This window comes from Bison bison, unplaced genomic scaffold (assembly GCF_000754665.1).
Source record: "Bison bison bison isolate TAMUID 2011002044 unplaced genomic scaffold, Bison_UMD1.0 scf7180017864461, whole genome shotgun sequence".
Taxonomy (NCBI): Eukaryota; Metazoa; Chordata; class Mammalia; order Artiodactyla; family Bovidae; genus Bison; species Bison bison.
Genome location: NW_011495023.1, coordinates 10,816,182 through 10,827,531, shown reverse-complemented (window position 1 = coordinate 10,827,531; position 11,350 = coordinate 10,816,182). Strand labels below are relative to the sequence as shown.

Sequence of the window (11,350 nt, the reverse complement as noted above, 5' to 3'; positions counted from 1 at the left end):
CACAAGCTGGAACACAAGAATGCCAGGAGAAATATCAATAATCTCAGATATGCAGATGACAACACCCTTACGGCAGAAAGTGAAGAGGAACTAAAAAGCCTCTTGATGAAAGTGAAAGAGGAGAGTGAAAATGTTGGCTTAAAGCTCAACATTCAGAAAACGAAGATCATGGCATCTGGTCCCATCACTTCATGGCAAATAGATGGGGAAACAGTGTCAGACTTTATTTTTTTGGCCTCCAAAATCCCTGCAGATGGTGACTGCAGCCATGAAATTAAAAGACGCTTACTCCTTTGAAGGAAAGTTATGACCAACCTAGATAGCATATTCAGAAGCAGAGACATTACTTTGCCAACAAAGGTCCGTCTAGTCAAGGCTATAGTTTTTCCAGTGGTTATGTATGGATGTGAGAGTTGGACTGTGGAGAAAGCTGAGCACCAAATAATTGATGCTTTTGAACTGTGGTATTGGAGAAGACTCTTGAGAGTCCCTTGGACTGCAAGGAGATCCAACCAGTCCATTCTAAAGGAGATCAGCCCTGGGTGTTCTTTGGAAGGAATGATGCTAAAGCTGAAACTCCAAAACTTTGGCCACCTCATGCGAAGAGCTGACTCATTGGAAAAGACTCTAATGCTGGGAGGGATTGGGAACAGGAGGAAAAGGGAATGACAGAGGATGAGATGGCTGGATGGCATCACCGACTTGATGGACGTGAGTTTGAGTGAACTCCAGGGGTTGGTGATGGACAGGGAGGCCTGGTATGCTGCACTTCATGGGGTCGCAAAGAGTTGGACACGACTGAGCGACTGAACTGAACTGAATGAGCTCAAAACCAAAGCTTAACTAATCTCATAACTAGAGGTCAGATCATCCAGAAACACTGTGCTTTACCACCCAGAGTTTAATGTTGTGATTTTTCCCATCCTTTAAATATAACTCATTCTTAGATTAGACTTCATAAATCATCATTTCCTATTGAGAGGTTAGGTAGAGGTGAGAGGGAAAACAATGAATGTTTCATTTGTGCTAGAAATCCTTTAATCTTCTTGGACCCAAGTTTCCCCAGGTCTGTTTTTTAAATCTAAAGTCTGACTTCCTTCCAGTATTATTTTATATTCTTATTAATCCTTTCAATGATGAAATAGAGCTTAGCTCATTAAATTTTCCTGTGTCTTCACCTGTGGTTGGTGACTATGGCTAAAAGAATGAAATTAAGATTCAAAATGGTTTTTTAATAGCTGTGTTATGTTAGATGGATATAGACTGGATATAGTTCAGGACTAATAAACTGGGGGTAATTGACTTATGGGGGTAGAAAACCTGAAGCATTTCAGAAAGCGGAGCCTGCAGTAGTGTCCAGCCATGTGTTACATTAGCACACCATATGGATTTAGAATCTGAGAGAGACGCGGTCATAGACACTTTGTGAGGGTCAAGTTTTCATTTGCATTTACTGTTGAATTTGGAAACAGCAACTAACTGAAGCATGATGAAATCCAGGAAAGAGCTTCAAAAATGATTAAAAGCTTGGAAGGCTGATTCTATAAAGAAACCACTTACAGGGACTAGATTTCTTTACCAAGATGAGATACAACTTAATTATAGCATGCTGCGATTCATGGGGTCACAAAGAGTTGGACACGACTGAGTGACTGAACTGAACTGAAGCATATGATTGACAACAGTATTTGTTTATTCAAGCTAATATGTATTAGCCAGTATGGAGACAAAAATGGTCCATTCCTGCAGTGATGGAAATTCTCTGTTTCAAGTTAGAATGGAGTAGGGGGTAGGGGAAGCCTAAAATGGAGTCAAAGTGTACCTAAACATTGAAAATTCTTGAGGATTAAGGTTATAAGAACCTAGGTGCCTGGTAATTGAGGGAACATGGAGACACCTGCTCAGAGCCTAAAGAAGAAAGAAGAATCAGATATATATGGGACTGATTGGAGCATCGCAGGGTTTTTAGTGTAAAAGCATGGAAGTCTTTTTTTTCTAGTATTGATTCTGAGACACCTTCTTTAACCACTGGAAGTAACAGAACAGTTGACTCTTGAGAATTCCTTTTGGATTATTCTCAAATCTGTCATCCATTCACTGAATCGTCCCAAAATGCTTCCTAAGGAAATATAGTTCCCACCCCTCCCTACAGCTGCTGGGATTTTTATTGGGATTACAGTGATTCACTGGTTTAGTTCCTGAAGAATTGACATCATTACAACACCAAGCCTCCAGTCCATGACCAGAGTACTTCCCTATCTTGTTTGAGGTCTTGTTTTTCTCATCAGAGTATTCTACTTTTCATTGTGGAGATCCGTCCACCTTTCACTAGATGAATCTCTAGGTATTCGATGTCGTTTGATGCTGTTGCAGATCTCATGACAGGGGCCCCTTGAAGGCACACCAATCCATTTCTAAGATTTTGTTCTCCATGGCACAAGAAGCAAAGTAATAAGCAACGTTTCCTTTCCCAGGGAGTCAAAGTGCCTTGTGTAACCATCCAGGTAGAAAAGGTATAATCGCTTCACTGCGGGAAACCTATTTCAGAGTCCAAACATTGCAGCCCAGAAACGATTCTTCTGATCTAACGTAAATCTCTCCAGTTGGCATTTCAGCTTATTTTCCTTTAGTTTGGTTTGCAGTTTGCCTTACACAATGGTTTCCTATCTAGCAGGCTGCTATTTGAATCAGCAAGCAGATATTTCTATGCTGCATGTAAAAATAGGGATAACTTTTATTAGGAGGGAATTTGCTCATGATTCAGTCTTGCATTCAAAAACTACAAGAAAAATCTCATTTTACTTTTTAACTATATGTGCTTAGCTAAAAAGACCAAAAGAAAATGCTTATTGGTGGTTACCTCTGGGTGACTAGCTTATGGATTATTTTTATACCTGTCTACATTGTCAGATTTTTATGATAAACATGCATTATCTTTGTACTAAGAAAAAAATAAACACTTTGAAAGAAATTAAAACTATGTATTAAAATGACTGGCTCAGGAATTCCCTGGCAGCCCAGTGGTTAGGACTCTGTGCTTTCGTTATCAAGGGTGCAATTTCAATCCCTAGTGGGAGAACTAAGATCCCTCAAGCTGTGTGGCATGGCCAAAAAAAATTAAACAAATGACTGGCTCAATTTACTTCCCCTTCTTGGTGCAAAATATTTATCAAAATTTGCTAGTGAAATTAAAATGGATGTATGACACATCTTAAGATAATCAAGGAAGAGAAACTTCTCTTTCGGGCATGTACATTTCCCTGTCAGTCTTTCTGACCAGTTGCAAATTACCCAGAGTGCTGAGAAGTTGTTCCTCAAGCTTGGAGCCCCAAGCACCTGTTTATTTCACACTCCGTTGATTCCAGGGGTAAATCCCACATCCACAGCGTGGGCTTCGGTTCAGTTCCTTTGTGGTCCAGATGTGCATCCCTTCGTCAACTGGCCTGGTAACCCTGCTGTTAATTGACAGGTTCTCAGGAATCGGATAGCTCTCAGTCGGCCAAGAAAGACATGCTGGCGGCCTTGAAATCCAGGCAGGAAGCTCTGGAGGAAACACTGCGCCAGCGGCTGGAGGAGCTGAAGAAACTCTGCCTCCGAGAAGCGGTGAGTACCCTCAGTTCATCCTGTGTGCTCATCCGTGCTCGTGTATTTATAAAAGGCAAGCGTGGGCATCACAGTGGGCCTAAGAGGGAAGCAGGACCTCTTCTGTTGATGACACCCAGCCCCTGGGATGAGCATCCCTCATCTTGGACCATAGTGAAACACTCTGACAGCAGTGAAAGCACGTCTTGGCAGAATTCCCAGTGAGAACCTCCCCCCAGGGGCCAAATGACAAGTAGTAATAACAGTCATGATAGCAACGGTAAACAGCAACATTTGCACAGTACCTCATAGTTTATAAAGCATTTCCTCATATGACAGGACCATGTTGGATGGAATGGTTTGCCATCTTCCTAAGACTTTGTGCCTGAGTTTATCAGTGTTATGGCTTTTGTTTTTCTTGAGTATATTTCAGATTTATTTTTGTTGAGATCATAGTGAGAAGCACCTTTAGGGATCAACAAGGAAATCAGGATTTCCTCTGATATATCTTTAAAACTCATGATCTGGTGTGTGTCTTTTAGTGTTTGGTTATTTTTTTTTTTTGGTAGATGATGCTTTTTTTCCTTTAGTTTTTTCTATTTTGTTTGTTTTTACAGCAGGTCTTTGGTTACCTATTTTAAATATATCAGTGTCTACATGTCAGTCCCAAACTCCTAATCTATACCTCCCCCTGGTAATCATAAATTCATTCTCTAAGTCTGTGAATCTGTTTCTGCTTAGTAAATAAGTTCATTTGTACCATTTTTTTTTGCATTTCACATGTATTTTTTGATGTCGTATGATATTTGTCTCTCTCTGTCTGACTTACTTCACTTTGAATGACAGTCTCCAGTCCGTCCATGTTGCTGCAGATGGCATTATTTCCTTCTTTTTGATGGCTGAGGACTATTCCACTGTATCTATGTGCCACATCTTCTTTATCCGTTCATCTGTCAGTGGACGTTTTAGGTTGCCTCCATGTCTTGGCTACTACAAACAGTACTGCAGTGAACCCTGGGGTGCGTGTATACTTTCGAAAAAAGTTTTTCTGGTTTCAGAAAAGTTTTTTTCCAGACATATGCCCAGGAGTTGGATTGCTCCTAGACATATATCTGGATCACATGGTAGCTCTGTTTTTACTTTTTTGAGGAACCTCCATGCTGTTTTCCACAGTGGCTGCACCAATTTACATTCCCACCGACAATGTAGGAGGGTTCCCTTTTCTGCACAGCCTCTCCAGCATTCATTATTTGTAGACTTTTTGGTTACGGCCATTGAGACTGGTGTGAGGTGATACCTCACTGTAGTTACAGTTTGTGTTTCCCTAATAATTAGTGATGTTGAGCATCTTTTCATGTGCTTTTTTGGCCATCTGTATGTTTTCTTTGTAGAAATGTCTATTTAGGTCTTTGGCCTATTTTTTGATTGGGTTGTTTACTTTTTGGATATTGAGCTGCATGAGCTGTTTGTAAATGAAATCTTAGCCTAATCATCTAAAAAATATTCTAATTTATGCAAAGCAGTGCTTCCTCAGGTATACACACACACACACACACACACACACGTCTCGCATCTCATTGAGATTTAGGGGCTGTAGCAGATCGCTATTTATATTTATTTCTGTGTCTTTTTCCACCACCTTCTGCTTATTCCACAGTTCTTTGTTATGTTTGAAGGCTTGATTTCTTTTAATGCAATTCACATTACTGTGAGCGTGCTTGCACACAGATATGATGGGGTGGGAACCCTTGGGGGAGAGATAGTCCTGCATGTAACAGTACAAGGAGCTCTGTTGGTCAAAAACTCCCAAAGGGAAGTGGAAAGGTGTTCCCAAACTAACTTGAAGAGTGTTACTCCCCTCCCCCAAATCATAATGCCTTACTCCGGGAAGAATGAAAGCAGGGGCCACAGAAGGAGATCACATTACAGTTCAACTTGGCTTAATTATGCTCTGGATTGATTTAAACCGGAGCCAGCTCAAAGCAGACCCACATTAGCGCAAATCCTTTGCAAATCTTGGGAAAAGCAGTTGGCCCGGCTGGGGAATGTGCTCTGTGATACTGTTAATATCAGCAAGCTCTTTATAAAGAATGCATTGGGAAGACTGAGACAACATGGGTGTGGGTATCTGCAGTTGTTAATTTGTAAAGCCTTATTTTTCTTTTAATAAAGGCAGCATCCTTAAACCCAGCAGAGAACCAGCACTAGAAAACTGGTGAAACATGTCCGGGCAAGGTCAGCATGTCTGTTAAAGGTCTACGGGCCTCTCTTAAATATAAAAGCAAAATAAGGAAAACAAAGCTCTTACTTTTTGTAATGTGGACCCCAGAAAATAGAGCTCGAGTGGCAGAAATGACTTCACAAGAAGCCGGTCACAGTCTCCCACCTCCTCTGAACTCAGGGGACAGGAGAACTTGTCTCCTGATAGTCCTGCTCTTTCTGTGTCCCCCCCCACACCATGCCCCTCAGCTCAGGGTATCGAGAAGCTTTTTGTCATCTGGGGCATGGGGCAGCCTGAATGAGATGCAGTGGGAGTGTTTGGCAGAATATAACTGACATAAGAATAGAAGGGGAACCGGGTCCATTGAGCCTCTCACCAGAGTGTGTTAAATTCCCCTTTTGCCAGCAGCTCTGGTTACACGTGAAATCAGATTAAATATGGAGAATCAAGGCCTGGACTCAAATACCTTCAAGCAGATGGTGGGAAATCAGTAGCCTCATTTTTTAAAAAAGATATTTTTTTTTAAAACCACAGACTTTTTTTTTTTGTCTTTTTTGAAGTTTTATTTCATTATTCTCAGAAGGCTTGGTACTCTTGCTGGGACAATACAGATTCTCAATTTGCAGTAATTATCAATACAACTTTTCAATATTTCCTCTTCCATTGTAGTACCTTACAATGGAAGAGGAAATTTAGAGACAGCCTTTAAATTTTTCATAGATTAAAAAAAATTTTATTATATGTTGGACTGTAATTGTTCTGCAGTTTTATGTTAGAAAACCATAGACTCTTTAGAGTTTTAAATCAATGCCCATTTTAACAACTTTTCCCTTCTTTTTTAAGTCACAAAGTCAAAAAGAAAGTCCCAACAGCATAAAACCCTCTATCTGTCATGTTGTTTATAGGCAGACTTTCAGGGCAGTAGATAAAAATGTTGCTGAGTAAACATATAACTACTTGAGAGACATTTGAACCACATTTAAAAAAAGAATAACAGAAAAAAAAAAAAACAAAACAGGGAAGAAAACTGCAGAGCATTTTGTACTCAAAGAGTTGGCCACTGTGCTCTGAAATGCTTACACTGGGGAATAAAAAGCCCACGAGGTCATTTCCTGATGGCCTGAACCCAGGAGGAGAGGCCTGGGGTCGCAGGGAGTGGGTGTGCTTGTACGTGCCAGGTGTACCCACACATGCACTCACACACACACACAACCCATCAAGTACAGACCAACACCCCAGTGACGCACACAGCAGTGGTGCAGAGAAGCCAGGTCACTCCTTCTGTTGGAAGGTCAGTCTGCCCCTGGAATCTAATGATCAGGGCTCACCTGCCCATAGGAGGCTGCCTGGCACAGAAGTTTCTGCGTGAGTGACAGATGTTCCCAAGAAGAGCCTGCACTGGGTCTTCATGTAGCATCCATGTTGGTTTGAGACTAGAGACCAGGGCTCGGTTCTGCCTGGAAGGGCCACCTGTGCCTCGGAGGCAGGCAGTGGGTTTCCCAGGCTTTTCTGGTCCCTGGAAGTGACTCCTTGCAGTAGACTCCTGGGCTCCACTAGGTGGATTAGCTGCTGACTCAAATGTAATCTTTATTCAGCCCAAAGGTAACCACTCAGAGAGAGCCTAATCCTAACCGTGAGTCATCCCACAGACCTCTCTTCACCTTTTCCTGGGACCATTGTCCCAACGGTGGTCTGTCCACTAAATTCACTGTCCTACTCACAACAGTTAGATTTCCAGAGCCTCAGAGGCACATATACCAGATTTTTTTAAATAGCTTTGTCAGTAGTATTGATTATATTTCAGTTTCAACTGAAACTCATATCTGTACACATTTAATTTCTTTTGAGCTCAGCCTGTTCCTTGAGCATCCAGCCAGAGTGGAATAATTATTACTCATATTCAGGTTTTAAATAATGTAATAATGCCCTTTTCTGGGATTTGCCCAATAGATACCAATCTTCCTAAGAAAGCTCATTTGAAAGACTCATTTTAAACTTTGATATTTGAGAGGGAATAGTTGATGCAGTGAAAAGAACCAGAGTTTAGAGCCAGAAAGACCAGCAATCTCGTGTTGCCACTGCTCTTACTGGCTGTGCAGTCTTGCTGGGCACTCAGTAGACACGCCAGACACATGTATGAACTTAACAAGTTAAAGAAATTTGAGTTTTTATGATGAAAACCAACAGTGACTTGACTTACCTGATAGGAATTTACTTTGGGAAAAACTTTTCCAAGTGCCTCTGTTCTGTAAAAGAAGGACTGCTCTCATACATTTGTAGAAATGAAATTGCACTGTAGGAACTCCTGTTAACCTTAATATTGTGTGAGGTTATGGTTTCAAAGCTATGTATTGGATCTGTACTTTGAACAGTGTGCATGTGTGTGTGCACGTGTATGTGTGTGCATATATGCGTGTGTGTCCGTGTATGTGCATGCATGTGTGTGTGTGTGTGTGTGTGTGTGTGTGTCCATGTCCTAGAAGCCAGTCATGGACGCTCTGCTGATCCCTCCTCCCATGATGTCACACCTCTACAGGAGCTGACGGGCAAACTGCCCGTAGAGTATCCCCTGGATCCAGGAGAGGAACCACCCATTGTTCGAAGAAGAATCGGGACGGCCTTCAAGCTGGATGAGCAGAAAATCTTGCCCAAAGGAGAGGTGCATGTTTCTTCTCTCTGTGGCTAGATTCTCTGACACCTGCCTTCCTGGCCTATTTGTGAGGGCGCCAGGGTTTTCTCTAATGATGTTTCATTCTGCCCAACACCGCACCCTCTTTTCCTCCTGAGTAGCCCTCCTGTAGTCTTTTCTTAAGTTATCTGTTTGGCCAGTATTCCGTGCCCGTAGTAGGATTGGTTACCTGTGTTAATCTGAAAGCATTTTGATTTCTGCAGAGGTTGTGTGTCTGACTCAGCAGGCCTGTCGCAGGCAGCAGGGTTAGCGGGAGGATATTCCGTAACAGTCCTGTGTACTTCTCCCAGCTCTTTGTCACTGAGAGCCAAGTGTGCTGTGTGATCTGTGAGAGAAAACGATCAGAAAGGAAGAATGCCGAGGCCGTGTCAGCAGGTGCAGGGGCACTGTTGCTGGGGAAAGCCCATCGGGCTGCCCTCGTTGCTGTTCAGTCACTAAGTCGTGTCCGACTCTTTGTGACCCCATGGACTGCAGCATGCCAGGCTTCCCTGTCCTTCATCGTCTCCCAGAGCTTGATCAAACTCATGTCCGTTGAGTCAGTAATGCCATCCAACCATCTCATCCTCTGTCACTGGCCTTTCCTCATGCCCTCAATCTTTCCCAGCATCAGAGTGTTTTCCAGTGAGCTTTGGGCACCCACTTGGTTAATATGTTATCCAGTCTCAGAGCAATAGAAATTCAAGGCCAGGCACACCTCAGGCCCCAGGGGCACGTCCAGGAAATGGCTTTCCAAATTTATTCCGAATACAGTTACTCATTACAACACTATTGAACAGAGGGTTTCAAAGGGCAGGAATCAGAGCCAATGGAGAAGGGAATTCTGTATGGGCTTAGTGCTTTTAAAAAGAGAACCTGATGTTGTCACATAACACGTGCAGCGGTTGAGTTGAGGGGGAAACACACATGCCTTGGAGACAACTGAGGGGGTGACCAGTCTCCTGAAATCTGTAATAGCAGCCCCCCATCCCCAGGCACTGGGAGGAACTGGTGGATGCACCAGAACCCTTCATCCAAACCCGGAGGCAGTTTTCCTCTTGTGTAGAACGAAGGTCATGACCCTCATTTCTCCAGACTGTTGCTGGGATTAAGTGAGCAAGTGGACAGAAAATATTTAATTCAGTACTGACAAATGCTAGATGCTTAGTAACCATGAGGGGTGTCAGAGGAGGGGTGCTGGGCTGTGGGTGGGCCTGGGACTTTATCAGAGTCAGAACTGGGGTACAGGCCGGTGCGATTTAGAGAACCATCTGGTGGAGTATTTTTCAAAGCCGGCTGTCGTCAGAATTGCCTGGAGACTTCCGCTCCTCTTGTACTAGTCAGACACCTGCACTGAACTTTCCAGGGGAGACCCCACTTGAGTGAGTACCCCACCCTACCCATGCCCTGTGGTTCTTTCCACGTTCCCATCACGCCTTCTCACAGAGCCTCTGTCACACTTCCCATTAGAAGATGACTCGGCTCCCGAAGAATCCTTGTCTCCTGCAGATGTCAGCAGCAGATGCCCCTTTCTCCTGGGAATGCCCTTGACCTCCCTGTTCACACGCAGGCAGCCATCTGTGCGGACGAGCTGCCAGCCTTGTCCTTGGCTTGGTTTAAGTAGCAAGAGTGTGTCCTGGGCTCCCACAAAATTGCAGTCAGGGTCTTGGGCCAGGGCTGTTCTGCCTTCCCAGGAGCAGCTGCGAGCTGAGGTCACTCTCGCAGACCAGGCTGTGTCCTTGGTAACTATTTTATCTTGAGGGTCCAGGCAAGAGTCTACCTGGTTATGGTTACTCTTCTCCAGGGATGAAGAAATGCAGTGGGTGTTTGAAGGACCCGGGGACTTTCATTAACCCCTTGTTCCTTTCAGTCTCCCCCTGGGCCTGTCCCTTTAGGGCTCCACAGGAAGTGAAGTCCAGCTCAGAGTTTTGTGCCTGATGGAGGCACCCTGCCTGGCACACGGTGCCCACAGGTGAGGGTGGAGTATTTGGCCATTGACTAGGAAGTGCTGGCTCCAGTGAGCTCGGTAATCTGCTCTTCCTTGGTTAGATCCGTTCCTTTCAGGTTTTAGCCGGGCTGTGGATCCTCCGGAGCCACAATGCAGGCTTGGGCTCCCCTGGTCTTGATGGTCTGGGTGGTGTCTGCAGAAGGGACCAGCTGAGCTGCAGAGAAGCCAGCAGTTAATCTGAGGGGACCCTTCATCCTCTGGGCCCACCAGGCACCTTCTGGCGGCCACAGTTGCATTTCTCCTGGGTTCAAAACCCTGTTTGAGGGAAAATTCATCCCCCTACTCCTTTCAGCCAAAGTCAGGAGTAGAGGAGGAAGGGAGGGAGGCACATGGGAAAGGAAGGGGTGCCCAGGACGATCCAAGGAGCAGGGGCCTGCTCCACCACCCACCAGCCAGACTCACGGTGGGGGGGTCCCTGGTCATTCAGCAGGAGTTGTGTGCAGAGCAGGTGTGTGTGGACAGCAGAGCTCACAGAAAACATTTGAAGGAGGCATGATTAAGTAGGGATGAGGCCCAGCATGAAGGACTCAAAATAGGAGAGACAGAGGGCGTGTGCTGCAGCTGGGGTCAGCGGGGGTGGGGTGGGGCTGTCCCTGTGAGTCCCCTGCTAGCAAAGCCACAGAAGAGCACAGAGACACCATGCCCCTAATGGAAAGCAGACGCCAACCCAGTGGGCCCTGGATCGCCTCCACGCTGGGTCTTCCAGAACGTTGCTGGAGACCTTGGAAATGAACCCTAGCAGCCCCCAGGCCTGAAAACTCCCTGCTTCTCAGTGACGGTGCCAGTCTCAGGGCTGATGTTTGTCCCCAGGATGGATCAGAGGCCTAGAGTCTCAAAAGCGGGCGTGTCAAGGTCCCTGGCTGCCAGGGACTGG

The 11,350-nt window shown here is 44.7% G+C and overlaps 1 protein-coding gene across 5 annotated transcripts in view; it reads left to right on the top strand.

Annotated features, from left to right (window-relative positions):
* Positions 1–11,350, top strand: part of FRMD4A (FERM domain containing 4A) — a 373,568-nt gene that overhangs the window by 334,687 nt on the left and 27,531 nt on the right. For all 5 annotated transcript variants that reach the window (XM_010859943.1, XM_010859942.1, XM_010859941.1 and 2 more), the window contains exons 15-16: positions 3,470–3,603; positions 8,340–8,462. In XM_010859943.1, coding sequence (XP_010858245.1) covers positions 3,470–3,603; positions 8,340–8,462 — 257 coding nt within the window. The remainder of the gene's footprint in view (positions 1–3,469; positions 3,604–8,339; positions 8,463–11,350) is intronic.